Source organism: Somniosus microcephalus, chromosome 4, assembly GCF_052327205.1.
Source record: "Somniosus microcephalus isolate GS21.2 chromosome 4, FLI_Smic_1.0, whole genome shotgun sequence".
NCBI lineage: Eukaryota > Metazoa > Chordata > Chondrichthyes > Squaliformes > Somniosidae > Somniosus > Somniosus microcephalus.
This window is the reverse complement of record NC_140990.1, coordinates 199,517,664-199,534,862: the sequence shown is the minus strand read 5'-3', so window position 1 is coordinate 199,534,862 and position 17,199 is coordinate 199,517,664. Positions and strand designations below refer to the sequence as shown.

Below are 17,199 nucleotides of genomic sequence, written 5' to 3'. Positions count from 1 at the left end.
GAGATTAGGTCCCTTTGAACACCAACACTTCCCAATCTTTCACCCATTTAAAAAATACTCTGCTTTTCTATTTTTCCTACCAAAGTGGGTAACTTCACATTTCTCCACATTATATTCCATTTGCCATGTTCTTGTCCACTCACCTTAGCCTGTCTATAGCCCCTTGAAGCCTGTTTGCATCCTCCTCACAAACTACATTCCCACCTAATTTTGTGTCATCAGCAAACTTGGATATATTACATGGGGGCAGAAATTCACCTTGGCCGGCAATGCAAAATGAGTGGTATTGCAAAGGCTGCCTGTTATGCGTCCTATCCGATATTCAGATCTATTGATCAATTGAACTGAATATCGAGTGGAGAATATAATGGATGGCCAATATGATACTGCCTGTATTGTGCTGCAGCCCAATACCTCTAGGTACCAGAAATGTTAAATGTTCCTTTCCCTGGTATGAACATCTATCACTATAATGAGTACAAAAAATGTCAGAAGAAAGTTTGAAAAAATATATAGTAAGTGTAATTGGAGCCATGAAAGTTTGCACCATTCGGCCCATTGTGTCTATGCTAGCTCTTTGCTGGAACAATCCAAAACTAACCCCGTACTAATTAGTAATGCTTTTCAAAACTATCTTGTAATCTTGCTCATAAATTGTCCTCCTTAAAGTAAAATAATATGCACATCTTATCAATATTTTGTTATCCATCTAAATAATTATAAGTTTTGCATCAGACATATGTCTGATTGCAATGCATCCTGATTGGTTAAAGTTTCATAATCATTAAAAAAAAACTTACAAATCCAAAATACATTTTTAAGTATTTATTTCACTATCTATCAAAATACACTGAATCACAATAATGAGAATTTTTTAAGTCTTTTGAGTGGCCATTTTGGCTTCCATGTAGTGCACTACGTCTAGGGTTGCCAACCCTCCAGGATTGCCCTGGAGGCTCCAGGAATTGCAGACTAATCTCCAAGCCACTGCTGTGAGAAACCTGGGAGAAAAATCACAGGATTATTAAGAAAAGGTGTGGGGTGTTTTTTTCATTTTCTTTGAACGCTTTTGTTTATTAGCTGGCGTTGGAGTGGGGGGGAAACAAAAAGCTGTTTGACTGATGGTCATGAATCATCCAATTGAGTCCTGAAGAGCCTGTTCACTTTCCAATTGGCATGGGACGGTGGGGAGCCATGAGGATGGATGTGTTGGGTGTCCAATGGGGGGAGTGTGGAGGCGGGGTGGTTGGAGGCGGGGCGTCATGTAATGAAACCCCCAGGAATACATCCAACCAGAGTTGGCAACCCGAACTACAGCTCTTTAAAAGATAATATAATAAACACGTTGAAAATAAATCAGTACAACTACTACTGGTAAACTTACCTACTCCGTCTTCCAATATTTCCAGCACTTCGCCACCCCCCTCCCCCACACTACATAGGGCTCCCTCTGAGGGGGTCTCCTTTTGCCCCATTCGCAGAGTTTGGATCCTTGAGCTGGGTCTTGGGTTGTGTTTTTCTTGTGATCCGCGAATTCAAAGTTACTTATTTTATCCTCAGCAGCGCTTGTATCCATGGTGATGATGCTTTTTCCCCTGCTGTTCCGTCCCCACATACGCAACCTCCTAGCTCTGCGCTTCTTTTTCCGCCCCTTCCAGGTGTATATCTACATGGTTATGGTCTTTTCCAGGCTTCTGCAAATACCCAGCACTACTCAAATGGCACCTCTGCACATGTTGACTGCTCACTGTCCCATAAGAATGAAAAATCCCCCCGCAAATTCTAAAGGTAAAAACCAACAATATCAGAATAAATAGGTGGTATATCAAAAATGAGGAAAGTGTGCCAGAGAGAGACACAGTACCAAATTGGGGTGGGGGAGAGGAGAAAGGAAATGGAGAAAAAGACACACAGGCAGATACACAAAGTGTACCACAGGCAGTCACAAAATGGAACATATTGGGGGAGGCAGGCAGAGAGAAGGACAGATTTACAGAAAGAGAGCGTGAGATTAAGAGCCCGACAGATACAGAACCTTCGAGACAGTAAAAGACAAGGGGGGGTGGGGGGGGGGGGTACTTTTACCCCTCACGATTGTCGGGTGGGGGGGGGGGTTAAAAATAGAAAAGCGGGTAACCTGGCCCCATTTTTTAGCATGCCGTGCAGGACAGTTCATTATAATAATCAAATCAGGCTCCCACAGTGCGGTTGTGAGTCTGATTTAAATTTAATGGCTACGGGCCGGGTTTGCCAGGGCTCAGGAAACCTGGCAGTTAAAGGGCGGCGGGAGCAACCGGATGGAGCAGATAAGTGTATTTTAGAGGATTGCTTGTGGACCAGGACCAGCCCATAAAGCAAATCTTCTACCACGATCAGCTGACCCCACCCCTACCCCCCGCCTCCCTCCCAATTGCCAGTCTGGATTTCCCCTTCCCTCCCAATTGCCACTCTGGATTTCCCCTTCCCTCCCAATTGCCAGTCTATGCCTCCTCCCCCCCACCAATCTTTCCCGGCTGCTGGGGACTGTCCCAAACGGTCCCTGGCTGCTGCCTTCTACCGCTGGTTTTCCCGCCCGGTAGCCAGCCAGCCTCTCAATCCATTCGTAAGTACTGAGGCCAATGACTGAGGCAAAAAGGGGAGAAAACTAACCGGAAGACAGAAAATCATTCACAAATAATTAGAATGGGAGACGAGCAGAAAGACAGCTAAATACAGAGACAAATCTTGCTCTCATTTTTGCCTATGACTAACAACAAGAGGTCAAGTAAAACCTTTACCTGCCCATTGCTAATAACACCAGTATATAAGAGCTGCTGATGGGAAGAATTGCATCACTCACGCCATTATATATCCTTTAAATAATTATTGCATAAAACACACAAGAAAATTTTCAGGGAAAAAAAATTCAGAATCTTGCTGTGATAAAAACAAAAGCCCCGAATGTAACCTGGGGTGTAAGTGCGATATGTGGGGTGGGCGGGTGCCATTCTGTCTGCCGTCCACCCACCCATGCACCCCCCCCACCCCCGCAACCTTGGACAGACCTCCTACTGCCTTAGATAGCCACACAGTCTTTGTTTCCTTAATTTCTTTAATGCTTCTTTCTATTGCTTGACTGAGATAAAAGTTCCAATAATTTCTCTGGTACTTCCTTTCTGTGTTAGTTTAATTGTGTTTTTTTTCTCTCTTCTGTTTTTGGATCCTATTACTATGCTTTGATTTCAGTTGTAAAGAAGGACCCAGCTTGAAACATCCATTTGTTGGTTCTCTCCACAGGTGCTGACATTGTTTGCATAATTTTTTCTGATTTATTTTTCATATTTCCAATGTTTTTGCTTTTTATTTGTATAGTTTAATTTGGTATTTATTTATTCTCTATGTATCTTGCAATCAGATTCCTAATATTTTCCTCACCACCAATCTGCTCCATTTTCCTCTGAAGTCACCAGGGCTGATATTAACTTTAGGCAAAAAATTAGGTGGGGTGTAAAAGAAAGAAAGAACTTTGCAATTATATTGCACCTGTCACGTTCCAAAGCATTTCACAGCCAATTAAGTACTTTTGAAGTGTAGTCACTGTTGTAATGTAGGAAATGCGGCAGCCAACCTTTGCACAGCAATGTTCCTCAAACAGCAATGTGATAATAATAATAATTCAACTTTATTGTCATTGTACAACAAAATGTGATCTTGCAAGCTCCCATGAGTCCAGTACAAATAACATTAAACGTAAATAGCACCGTCCTGGGAGAAGCAAAGCCGCTGCGTCTGTGCGCGCCGCCATTCCATTTCCACCATTTCTCCTGTCCGACAATCTTCAGCCCAACACCCGGGCCTGCTCACCAGCCACCCCTCCCGGAGGCTCCTTCCGTGACCTTCTCACCAACTGCCCCTCCTCGGGGCTCCTTCCATGACCTTCTGCACCTGGTCTTTTCTGATGGTCACCCCTCCAGGTACTAACCAGGCTTGGCTCTGGCTTAGCTTCCAAGCCTTGCCAGTGACCCTGTCCCTAGTCCCAGGAATAATTATGCTGGTTGAGGAATAAATATTGGCCAAGACACCGAGAGAACTTTCCTATTCTTCTTCAAAATAGTGCCATGAGATCTTTTACATCCACCTGAGAGGGCAGATGGGGCCTCGATTTAACATCTCATCCGAAAGACATTCTATAACAGATAGTCAATCTGCTGCTGCCAGTTTTCTACCACCACCCAAAAGTTAAAATCAGTCCTATTGACTTGATGCTGGAGTACAGATCCACTGGTGCCCAACTAGCCATTTTTCAGTCACCCCAGATGGTGACTGTCATGTAGACTAATTTAAGATGGGAGGCAACACACCCAGCCTTTCATGTTCCTTTGCCTACCCTAGTGCTCCTACAAGCTGCTTCCCCAGTGGCTAGAGCTTGGGAGATGGAAGGCTGCTGAGATATCATTGAGGACACTCCAGCAATGGGTGCATTTTTTTATTGCCCTTCCCCAACACAGAGATAACCAGATTAATACAGTGCCACCCCAGCTGGGACCAACTCATTCAGCACTATTCAAGGATGAAACCTGGATCCTTTCTGCTTTCTATATTAGTTTTTTTTAAATCATATTTTCATCATTCTATATCTTGACTGAATTTTATTTGTACTGTTAACTTGTAGCTTTTTATGATATTTGTATCATTTTTAAAATGTTGTTGTAGCCATGAAGAAAGATATTGTCTTCCTAATCGATGGCTCTCCTGCAATGGGGAGATCATTTCTTCAAGTCCGTGAATTTCTTATTAAAGTAATTCAGGAGCTCGATATTGGGCCTGACAAAGATCAAGTTGCTGTGGTACAATACAGTTCTGACTCGAGAGTTGAATTTGGCCTCGATACTTATTTTACTAAAGATGAGGTGTTGGATGCAATAAAAAGGCTCGGACTGAAATCAGGAAGACCCCTCAACACTGGTGCTGCACTGGACTATGTCACAAAGAATGTCTTCAGTCCATCCGCTGGGAGCAGAAGAAATGCTGGAGCTTCACAAATCCTGGTGCTCATCACTGCTGGGAAATCCAGAGATGATGTTCAAAGCGCAGCAGATGCAACAAAACAGGCTAGTATAGTGCCCATTGTCATCGGAGCCAAGAGTGCAGACAGATCAGAGCTAAAACAGATCGTACATGATCCTACATATGTTTTAACAATGAAAGACTTCCAAGATCTATCAACCATTCAACAGGAGCTGTTAGCCAAAATGAGAACAACGATTATATTTGAGGAAGTAATTGAAGGTAAAGTCTTCGACAAATTTTATTTTATTCCATTAAATTGCTTAAGAAATCAGTCAGGGAAGAAATCTTTCTTGCTCCTTTCGACCTTCAAGTCCTGAACTATAGGACTCATCCTCTCACCTATGGTTTCTCAATTTAAAAAAACCTAACAAAGTTTTATAAAGTTGACAGAATAGGCCAATGATACACAATGTGAAATACTGTAGTGGGACACTGTTTTTCCACGACTAAATTTTGAATATACCCAAATTGATTATTCCACTGTTAATACACTGTACCATGATTGTGGTACAGGACTAGAAAAAAAACCATTTTTATTTAGGTTATAATTTAATTTTCCCTTGTGGGAACTATTAAATCAGGAGATTATTTTCACAATTCCTCTCGTATGTCAACTACTGTATTACCTCACTACAGTTCTGCTATGTAGAAATGGTGCAGTATTGATTAATTTGGGCATTTTTTTCAGTATCTCTTGTGTATCAGAGAAGGTGTTAGAGTGGAGTTAATACTGTGGCTGGGAACATAATTCAGGACAAAGATGGAATAGGAAGGGGAAAGTGTGACCGAATGATTGCCTGGACTGAGAAAACACAGCCTGGAACTGGAAATACCAGTTAGTCTCTGGTCCCTTCTTGAAGACTCAGTCATAACAGCCCGTCTTCACTCCCCCAAATTATGGAACAAGAGGAGAAAGCAAATTAACACAGGAAGGGAAATAGCTCAATGAGAATGACCAGCCAATGCCAAGCAAGGAGAGTGACCCCTGCCAGCAGGATCTCCAGCTAATGTAGACAGGACCTCTTGCTTTATTCCCTCCAGCCTCATCAAACCTCAGAGACTGAAGTCTTGCATCGACTCTTTAAACTGGTAAACTGCATGGCCATGCCAACAAGTCTAATGAACTAACGTACTCCCTCCCAAAATATGTAATAGCTTAAAAAATCCATGTCTTATATAAAATCTTGATAATTTAATTTAAATAGAGAGGGTGGAAAGAGTGTAGGACTGAATAGAAACAGCATAGAAGGATATATATGAGGGCTAATTTTCCTTTTAGCCCCCATTACTCCCACCCATAATTGCACCCAAAATTCCCAGACCCATGCCATTTGCAAGGCACAAGTGCCTGCCTCGTACAGGTGCAAATCTTGGCAGGGCTTTGTGTTGAGAACAGAGATTGAAAGCAGGGGAACAGCTACAGGCTTGCAAGCAAGGCCTACAGTTATGTTGCTTGCCGCTGACACTGGGGCCTTCTGGCTTCTACCGGTCCAAAGATCTTGCTGGTGGGGGTGGGGATAATCTTGCCTGGATTACCATGGTGTTCTAGGATTGCGCAGACCATCCAATCTGTGGAGGGTTCTGGTGCAAGCTCCATGACCTGCTTTTTAGCATGCCCATCTGTTTGGACACCCCATGGCAGCATTCAGAGGAAAGTGAGGCAGGAGGACTGGGAACACCTCCTCCTGCTTCATTAATACATTAGCACTGGGCCTGCGCCTGCCCTGTCTCACCCATTTTAAGAACTCCTAGAATGCCCAGGGCAGCATTGTGGGAGTGGAGGCTTGATGCAAAGGGTCTCTTTTCCTTTTTGCTGTGCCTAGGAATTAAACATTACCCAGGGACAATAGAGGAAAACCTACTTTATAATCAAAGCTGTTTAAGAGTTAAGAAGCCAAAAGAGGTATAGAGTGAGGGTAGAAACTCTTTACAAGGTGAGAGTCTGGAACTTGGGCATGAAAGCAAAACCAATGCAGAGATGGGATAGGTTGTTTTCCTTAGAGCAGAGAAGGCTGAGGGGGGACCTGATTGAGGTGTACAAAATTATGAGAGGCATAGATAGGGTAGATAGAAAGGAACTTTTCTCCTTGGTAGAGGGGTCAATAACCAGGGGGCATAGATTCAAGGTAAGTGGCAGGAGGTTTAGAGGGGATTTGAGGAAAAACTTTTTCACCCAGAGAGTGGTTGGAATCTGGAACTCACTGCCTGAAAGGGTGGTGGAGGCAGGAACCCTTACAACATTCAAGAAGCATTTAGATGAGCACTTGAAATGCCATAGCATACAAGGCTATGGACCAAGTGCTGGAAAATGGGATTAGAATAAACAGGGTTTGATAGCCGGCGGGGACATGATGGCTGAAGGACCTCTTTCTGTGCTGTATGACTCTATGGGATCGAGTTTCCCGAAGCTGTTGGGAAGAAGGCGGGACTACAACTTTCGGGTTTTAGACCCGCCTACATCGACGTCCGGCCAATCCGCGCGATTTTCCCTTGATTGACCTTGTTGAGCCCGCCCAGCGGGCTCAGCAGGCCAATTAAGGGCCACCCGGCAACAGGTGTCACAGACTGCAATTTCATCTGTCAAGAGTTCTTGACAGATGATATATCAGTGTTTCACAGCTGTCACACTGACAGTCTGAGTTCTAACATGAGTCCTTCTGCACAGACTCAGTTAGAACTCTCAGCAGCACTCAAAGTTGAAGGCTGTCACTTTTCACAGATCGCAGCCATTCAGCTTTAAGTGCCGGCTGAGTGATGGACTCCTGACGCCTACAGGAAGAAAGGCTGTTAGGTAAGTACAGGTAAGTAAAAGTACTTTACACACTTTAGACACACCAAACACACTTACCTTTGCACTCATGCACCCATCACTCACCTGAACACCGACATCGCGACCCCTCCAACTCCTTCAACCCGACGGCCCGCCTGCTCTAACCTGGCGTGGTTTGGAGCCATTGGGAATCCCACATGACACCCCTCAAAATCGGGATTAGGCTAAAAACTGCCTGTTAACTACCTGTTAACAGGAAGTTAATTGGCACTAATCCCTTCCCGCCTGGGGTCGGCGGGTCCCAGTGCGGGGCGGGTACCCACCGCCTCTGAAACTTGCGTGGAGCGGGGTTTTGGGCGGGATGGTGTCGGGACCCCTGAATTCGGGATTCTCCCCCCCCCCCCCCCCGACACGCCTGAAACCCCGCCTGACGGCTCCAGGAAAATCGACCCCTATGACTCTATGGCCTACACAATGAGTGAACTCAAAGGCTATATAAAGAGCATGGTGGGGCATGCAAAGGTCAGGAGTGAACTCATTAATAAATAATTCTTACTTAATTTTAATCTTTTTGTGTGGCACATTGTTCAAGCACAATATTTGCAGCAAATATTTTACATGTTTATCAGTGACTCAATATTTACAAAGTTTACATCTCTGTACTTTTCTTTTACAAAATAATGTGATACCTGTACTTCTTTGTTTATCTTGAAGAGGATTGATGGATCTGACAAGGTTGAATCTGCTTTTCCTATGATAAAACAATTCATTTCTAGAATCGTCGACAACCTTGATATTGGAAGAGATAGAATCTGTGTAGTGCAGTACAGTAATGACCCTAGCCCCAACTTCTATTTAAACAGCTATATCTCTAAACCTGAAGTGATGCAAGCAATAAGTGCCCTTGGCCTTAAAGGAGGAACCCAAGTCATCACTGGGAAAGCATTAGACTATGTCACAAAGAATGTGTTCCGTAGGTCTGCTGGAAGCAGGATGGAGGAAGGCGTGGCCCAGTTCTTGATCCTTCTCACTGCTGGCAAGTCCACCGATGATGTTACCCAAGCGGCCGTGGCACTGAAAGGCGCTGGTGTAGCACCATTCAGTATCGGATCTAGGGATGCTGATGAGGATGAACTCCACCAGATTTCACTCCCCACTTTGTTTTCAGGGTAGTTGATTTACAGCATGTTGCAGCTATACAACAAAATTTGGAATCGCCCTTAAAACAACTAAACCATGAGAAAATAATCACTACACAAATTTTGCTTAAGGTTAGGAAGAAGTTGATTCCTGTTAAGTAATGATGTATTTTACACATTTGAACAGTATTTTAAAATTGGTAATGGTAACATTAATCCCTGTGTAACTTTTTAGCCCATTGTTGTAATCCATAATTGGATGGCTTTGAACTTGTCTTAAGAGGGAGTGCAATGAAGGTTCACTAGATTGCTTCCTGGGATGAGAGGGTTGTCCTCTGAGGAGAGATTGAGGAGATTGGGCCTATACCCTCTGCAGTTTAGAAGAATGAAAGGTGATCTCATTGAAACATATAAGATTCTGAGGGGGGTTGACAGGGTAGATGCTGAGAGATTGTTTCCCCTGGCTATAGAGTCTAGAACTAGGGGTCACAGTCTCAGGATAAGGGGTCGGCCTTTTAAGACTGAGATGAGGAGGAATTTCTTCACTCAGAGGGTTGTGAATCTTTGGAATTCTCTGCCCCAAAGGGCTGTGGATGCTCAATCGATGAGTATATTCAAGGCTGAGATAAATAGATTTTTGGACTCTAGGGGAATCAAGGGATATGGAGATCGAGCAGGAAAGTAGAGTTGAGTATGGCTGAATACTACATCGCCTAATTCTATGTTCTTCTGAAGAAACTCCAACCTTTTGCACTGGAATCCAAGTTGCACCAATGCATTACATATAATTTGCTACAGTGAGAAGATGTGTATAAGAAGAGTGTGCTTCACCAAGGAGGCAGTAGGGCAGCTCTGCCACCTATTGCATGAGAACCTGTAGCCACAGTCATCTTCCAGCCCTGCTCACACTCTCTGTGGCTATGAATATGACAGCCACACTCCATTTTAATGGAACAGGCTCAGTTAGTCAGCCACAGGAAACCAGCCAATTTCTCTCCCCACCGCAGTACCACTGGCCCACAGCATGACCAGAATGGGGTGGCAGTACTTAGACTGAAGGGCTGCCACAGCCAGTGCAGGTGAGAGAAGACCTAGGGGCTGAAATTCCCCTCATTTGCACCTCTGGTGGGAGGCGCTAACAGGGTGCGAATGGCTTTGCGCCTCCCGCAAAATTCCTCGGGAGGTTAGCGGCGACGCGACCAAGCGCCCCGATCTTCTGCGCCCGGAGATCATGACATAATCTCTGGGTGAGGCGCCCTGGTAGTGCCTCGGAAGAAAAGTTTGCACTCGCGTCCCGCAGCAGCGCCGGGCGATGTTACCGACTGCTCGCGGGGACGCAACTTAAAGGCGCAGTGTGCGGCCGGCCAAAAAAGTCTGCCAATTTCTTTTTTTAATATTTATTTTCAGCCACTGGTCGCGGCATCTGTGCTGCCAGGCTGATCGTGTGGCAATCCCGCTCCCCGGTGGCCCACATATCTAAAAATAAACCTACAGAGCTCGCAGCGGGGAGCTCTTCCCAATGCGGCAGCGCCATGCTTGACCACTTGTGGCGCTGCTGAGCACTTCGCCCCGGATCGGGATGTTGATTTAGCGCTCCACTTCCCTCTTGGAAGAAAAAATGGGAATTTAACTAATGTTTGAAAAGGTTAGCGCCTGGCGCTAACTTTCCAAACATTTTTCACTTAGTGCCCCAAACGGCCCTCCTGGGGAATTTCACCCCCTCGTTTTTGCCACCTCTCCCATGCCTGGCCTCCTCCTGTCGGTAGCTGTGCTGTGGGCCCATGTAGAGCCATTTCTGCAAAAGGGCTGGGAGGTCCAATGCCAGTACTAGTGAAAGACTAATGGCTACCTGTGAAGTGCCACCATTTAATTTTTAATACAGTACGTCCTCACTGAAGAATTGGACTTTGAAGGAGAGCGCAACCTCAGTCTGAAAATTAAAATTATTGAAGTGAACCTCGCTTGAAGCCCCTGTTTGAAACAATTTGGCATAATTGTTGGCAGATTCACTGAGAGATTAGATGGTTTGGAAAAATAAGTTAATTTGGCACAGAAGAGGAGGGTTGGAGTAAAGTTGCATTGCTGGACAGTGAAGAGAGAGCTTTCATCTGCATTTGAATATACTGTTCTTGACTGAGAATTATTTGCTAGGTAGTGTAGAAGCTTTGTCTAAATCATGCTTTTTAAAAAATTTGTTCATGAGATAGGGGCGTCGCTGGCAAGGCCAGCATTTATTGCCCATCCCTAATTGCCCTTGAGAAGGTGGTGGTGAGCCGCCGCCTTGAATTGCTGCAGTCCGTGTGGTGAAAGTACTCCCACAGTGCTGTTAGGGAGTTCCAGGATTTTGACCCAGCGACAATGAAGGAATGGTGATATACTTCCAAGTCAGGCTGGTGTGTGACTTGGAGGGGAACTTGGAGGTGGTGGTGTTCCCATGCGCCTGCTCTCCTTGTCCTTCTAGGTGGAAGGGGTTGTGGGTTTGGGAGGTGCTGCCGAAGAAGCCTTGGCAAGTTGCTGCAATGCATCTTGTAGATGGTACACACTGCATACATGGTACAGGTGGAGGGAGTGAATGTTTAAGGTGGTGGATGGGGTGCTAATTAAGCGGGCTGCTTTGTCTTGGATGGTGTCGAGCTTCTTGAGTGTTGTTGGAGCTGCACTCATCCAGGTAATTGGAGAGTATTCCATCACACTCCTGACTTGTGCCTTGAAGAGAGTGGAAAGGCTTTGGGGAGTCAGGAGGTGAGACACCCGCCGCAAAATATCTAGCCTCTGACCTGCTCTTGTTGCCACAGTATTCATTAGAATAGCTGACATGAGATGCAAAAAAAGAACAATTCCATATTCACATTGATAAAATTAAATGTGAACCACTAATAAATCAAACAAATACCCCAAAATGTTTATTTGTCCCTTGCACCAATAACTAATCACTCATCAGGAACTTTATATAAATTAAAAATACTTAATTTGTTTTTGGTCGACCCAATTGGAGATACTATATTGGGAGAGTTATTAAGACAAGACTGTAAGAGAGATTAACGAGCATTATTAGCTGTCTGTAATTCCATGGGTTATGCCAGTATTTCTATTGATTTATCTAGCTCCTCAATGTCATGATAGCCAAGGCTTTCATGGTATAATAAAAGCTTGCATTTTATTACTATTTAATCAAATAAAATATAGAATTGACTCATTTCAGACATACAAGACCTTTAATGTAGCACTTTAATTTTTACAGATGAGCATTAACTGTCAGAAATCTATTTTCCATTTCTTGCAGATGCTCTTAAGAGGGACGTTGTGTTCCTTGTTGATGGATCGGACAAAGTCAGAGCTGCTTTCCCTTCAGTTCAAAGATTCATTTCTAGAGTGGTCGATAATTTTGATGTTGGAAGTGACAAAGTCCGAGTTGCTGTAGTGCAGTACAGTGATGATCCCAGAGTCAACTTCCACTTAAACAGATACACAACAAATCGGGATCTGAATCAAGCAATAAATAATCTCGGGCAAATAGGTGGGAGAGGAGCCAACACCGGTAAAGCACTGGACTACGTCACAAAGAACATCTTCACTAGGTCTGCTGGAAGCAGAGCGGAGGAAGGTGTGCCCCAGTTCCTGATCCTTCTCACTGCCAGCAAGTCCACCGATGATGTTAGTCAGGCAGCATTGGCGCTGAAACAGGCTGGTGTAGCACCTTTCAGTATCGGATCAGGAGACGCAGACGACGATGAACTCCAACAGATTTCACTGTCCCCTGATTATATTTTCAAGGTGGATGATCTGCGGAATGTGGAAACAGTTCAACAACGTCTGGCGTCACCATTGACAACACTGAACAAAGATCAGATAATCCGAATTCGGACAACGGTGCTTGGAGGTGAGAATGTTATTTCTACTTTAAAAAAACAAATCACATATCATGCACAGTAAAATATAGAGAAATTGGCAACCCAAAAAATTATAATGCTGCATTATAAATGGGTTAGAATGATATTCCGATATATAGTGGTCAAAAATCTTTCATTACTGTGCGCAGCCGTGTAATATAGAAGCGCGCTATACCCATACAAGGGTTGTTTTTAATCTATTGAATATCAAAACTTTACAGCCAGTTAACTAGCGGTAAGCATACATGCTGTACACCCATTAACACCCCATATAGCGATACAGAGACTCTTAATTTACTGCCACTGGTAAGGTTTTTCTCGCTGGTAAGGTTTTTACCAGAAACCAAGGTGAAAAATCATGGCTCTTTTTTTTATATAGTGCAGATCATCGCCAAGGTTCAAAAGAGTAAAGGAGAAGGTGATGCAAAATCAGGGAGTAATCTGATGGCGCTTTAAAAGCCTTAAGAAGAGAGGAGGAAGGAAAGACTGAGGCTCTCAATTAATATCAGCTAGAGGTCCTGTGGAAAAAATGTGTTGGAGTCAGAAACTATGTCCTGACTCCTGACTGCTAGTTAATGAGAATGCATGCAGGAGGAAGTGTGTGTACGATAGGACATTGAGGCTTAGCAGTAACAAGAGAGAAAGCACTTCAACTTTTCACTATGAATTTGGCCAGTTAAAATAGATTTTCTGGATGGTGTCTCTGCATTTCAGTTTAAATACTACTGCTTTAGAGCGAGAGAGATGGCGTCTTTCACGACTTCAGGAGGTCTCAAAATCCTTTACAGCCAATGAAGTACTTTTGAAGTGTAGTCACTGTTGTAATGTAAGAAACATGCCAGCCAATTTGCACACAGCAAGCTCCCACAAACAGCAATGTGATAATGACCAGATAATCTGTTTTAGTGATGTTGATTGAGGGATCAATATTGGCCAGGACACCGGGGATAACTCCCCTGCTCTTCCTTGAATTAATGCCATGGGATCTTTTGCGTCCACCTGAGAGAGAAGACAGGGCCTCGGTTTAACATCTCATCTGAAAGATGGCACCTCCAACAGTGCAGCGCTCCCTCAGCATTCCACTGAAGTGTCAGCCTAGATTTTTGTGCTCAAGTCTCTGGAGTGGGAATTGAACCCACAACCTTCTGACTCAGAGGCAAGGGTGCTACCCACTTTTTTTTAAAAATTAATATACTTTATTGAACATTAAGAACATTTACAACATCGTGACCATTTCATTGTATGATACAAATCAATTCCGCCGCTCTGCATAGCCATTCCGCCACCACATTTTAACTCAAAACCTGAAGTTTAATTTGTCTCCTGTAACATATATTAGTTGATTGTACTTTAAAAAATGGTTGTAAAATACTGTCTTTAAATTCCTTTCTGAATAAAACATCCACAGAGCCTTATAATGATCTTTTAGCTTATATTTAAAATACTCTTTTAGATTGATTCTCCTCCCCTTAAAAAACAGAGCATTCCTTCTTTGCACAATCACAAATCTAGCCAAACTGAACATTAAATTAATTGCCGCTCCGCTAGACTCGGGCAGACTCTCCTGCAATCCCCATCTCAAAATTGATTCCCACGGGATTCCCATTCTCGCTCTTCGGTCCCCACCCAGCAAAAATGCTTCACACAACTGTCGAACATGGTACTTAAAATCCTTTAACTGCGGACATAACACCAGTAAATGGGACAGAGTCTCTTCCCGTGTCCCACACACTGGGCAAGTTGCCCCCTCCACTCGTCCAATCTTGCACAAGACCGTCATGGTAAGATCTGGTTATGAGTCAATTTGAAATCCAGTTCAATCCATTCTGGACATTTAAAATTCGCCCACACTCCCTTCCAAATCCCGTTGAAGTCCAGCTGTGGGTATATACTCTGCCAAAACTCCTGACCAACAGGTGTCTTGAATCTCCATTCTCTAAATACCTCATAGAAATCTCGAATATTACAGTTGTCAAATTGGACCAACTCTCCCCTTTTCTCCAACAGAGAGCTTGGAAAAGCAGGACGCATTTTACTTCCTTTGGAGATTTCCGCATTTATTTCTCCCATCCAATCCTGTGGCATTGCCCTCACAATCTTCTCATACATGATCCCTATTGCTTTTTCCTCTACCTCCTGATCCTCCTCCCACACCATGTCCCTCACTATCGCTTCCGACAACCAACCTGGAATTACCTCATATAAAATATCTTTCACACATAGAATGTCAGCTTTTATAAAAGCTTGATTAAATAAAACCTCTCCTTCAATGTTGACCCACCTGTTCAAAAATAAGGGCTGTTCTAAAAATTCCTCAGACCCCTCGGGCATAAATTGCACACTTTTTAAAAATTGGGCCCAAGTCTCTACAACCCCCTTTTATAAAACCTAGGGAGAAGTTTAATCGATTTCAAAAATATATTATTGTATTCCATATACAATACCTCTGCCCTGCTATCCCACTTCGTTTTAAAAAATGCTCAAAACAACTCTTCCAAAAACTTGTATTTTAAAGGATTTTTTCTTCAAATCAATATCTGGGAAATTGAGTCCTCCCTGATTTCTCCGTCCAATGATGGTATTGTAAGCCACCAAGGCTGATTTCCCTTCCCATAAAAACCTCACACAAGCCTCTCGGATGGACTTTTCCGCCCACTCGGGAATATCCTCCACCATCAATAAGTACCATAGCTTAGATAGCAGGAGAGCAGACACCACTGTCGCATTTCCTTGCACTTTCAACCACCTTCATTCCCATCTTCCCAAAATCTTTTTAATTTTCATAACCTTCGGTTCCCAATTTAATCGATCCACTTCTTCCCTGTCTTTCTTGCACCCCCAGAACTTCCAAAACCTCCACCACCTTAAAGGGACTTTCCCCCAACCATTCCCCCTACCCCTTCCTGCAACCAGGCATTGGGACTTACTATAATTCACTCTGGCTCCTGAAGCTCTACAATATTCCTCCACTACATCCATAGCTTCCCTCACTGACTCCCCATTTCTCAATGTTAAGGTTGTGTCATCTGCATGTTGGTGTATCACCGACACCAGCCCAGAACTGGGAACCACAATCCCATCTACACCTTGTTTCTTTCGCATCATGTAACCTAATGGTTCTGCTACCAATGTGTACAACAATGGGGACAGGGGACAATCCTGTCTCACTGATCTCTGTATCGGAAAATACTTGGATAAAAAACCATTACATTTAACACAGCTAAATATGTTTGAATAAAAAATCCTTATCCACTGAATGAAATTTTCCCTGACACCAAATGCTTCCAAAACCTTCAATAAAAACTCATGAGAGACCCTATCAAAGGCTTTCTCTTGATCTATCTTTAATACATATAAGCCTCCCTCCCACTCTCTTCCATGAGCTCTATCGCATCTCGGATTGAGACCACAGAGTCTGCAATATACCAGCCTATGACTCCATAGGACTGAGAGGGCAAAACTATCTGCGGCAACACCTCCTTCAAACGATTTGCCATAACCCTCGCCAAGATCTTATAATCCACATTTAAGAATGTGATGGGCCTCCAATTCTTCAGATCCCGTCTATCCCCTTTATTTTTATATAAGCTAAGCTTATGATACCTTTCCTCATAGATGGGGCCAGGCTTCCCTAAATTTTAATTTCCTTAAAAACTTCTAAGAGCAATGGACGTAAAATCTCGAAAAATTCTTTATAAAATTCTGCACTTAGTCCATCAGACTTTCCCCCCCCCACTTCATTCCACTTATTGCTACTTTTATTTCCGCTAATCCTACTTCTTTGTCACACATGGGTCTGCTTCTGGGAAAGGTGGGACTTGTACAAGTTGGACGGTTTACACCTGAACCAGAGGGGAACCAATATCCTTGCGGGGAGGTTTGCTAGCACTGCTGGGGGGGGTTTAAACTAACTTGGCAGGGGGATGGGGTACAGAGTGGAGCTATAGCAGGGGGTGATTTACAGCCAAATACAGAGAAAAAAACAAGGCAGAGCAAATATGCGAAGGCAAAAGGGAATATGGCAGGGCTGGAAGGCATTTATTTTAATGCAAGGAGTCTTGCAAATAAGGTGGACGAACTGAAGTTGTTGTTGAATACATGGGAGTACGATATTGTTGCTATCACGGAGACATGGTTGAGGGAGGGTCAGGACTGGCAGCTCAATATTCCGGGGTATAGAATCTTCAGGCGAGACAGAGGGGGGTGTAAAAGGGGAGGGGGTGTTGCAATATTAATTAAGGAGTCAATTACTGCTGTAAGGAGGGATGATATATTAGCGGGTTCCTCTAATGAGGCCATATGGGTAGAACTTAAAAACAAAAAGGGGGCAAGCACTTTGCTGGGAGTGTAC

The 17,199-nt window shown here is 43.8% G+C and overlaps 1 protein-coding gene across 4 annotated transcripts in view; it reads left to right on the top strand.

The window, feature by feature from the left end:
* Nucleotides 1–17,199, top strand: part of LOC147120126 (collagen alpha-3(VI) chain-like) — a 221,310-nt gene that overhangs the window by 59,744 nt on the left and 144,367 nt on the right. For all 4 annotated transcript variants that reach the window (XM_085985684.1, XM_085985682.1, XM_085985680.1 and 1 more), the window contains 2 exons: nt 4,693–5,268; nt 12,242–12,838. In XM_085985684.1, the coding sequence (XP_085841810.1) occupies nt 4,693–5,268; nt 12,242–12,838 (1,173 nt within the window). The remainder of the gene's footprint in view (nt 1–4,692; nt 5,269–12,241; nt 12,839–17,199) is intronic.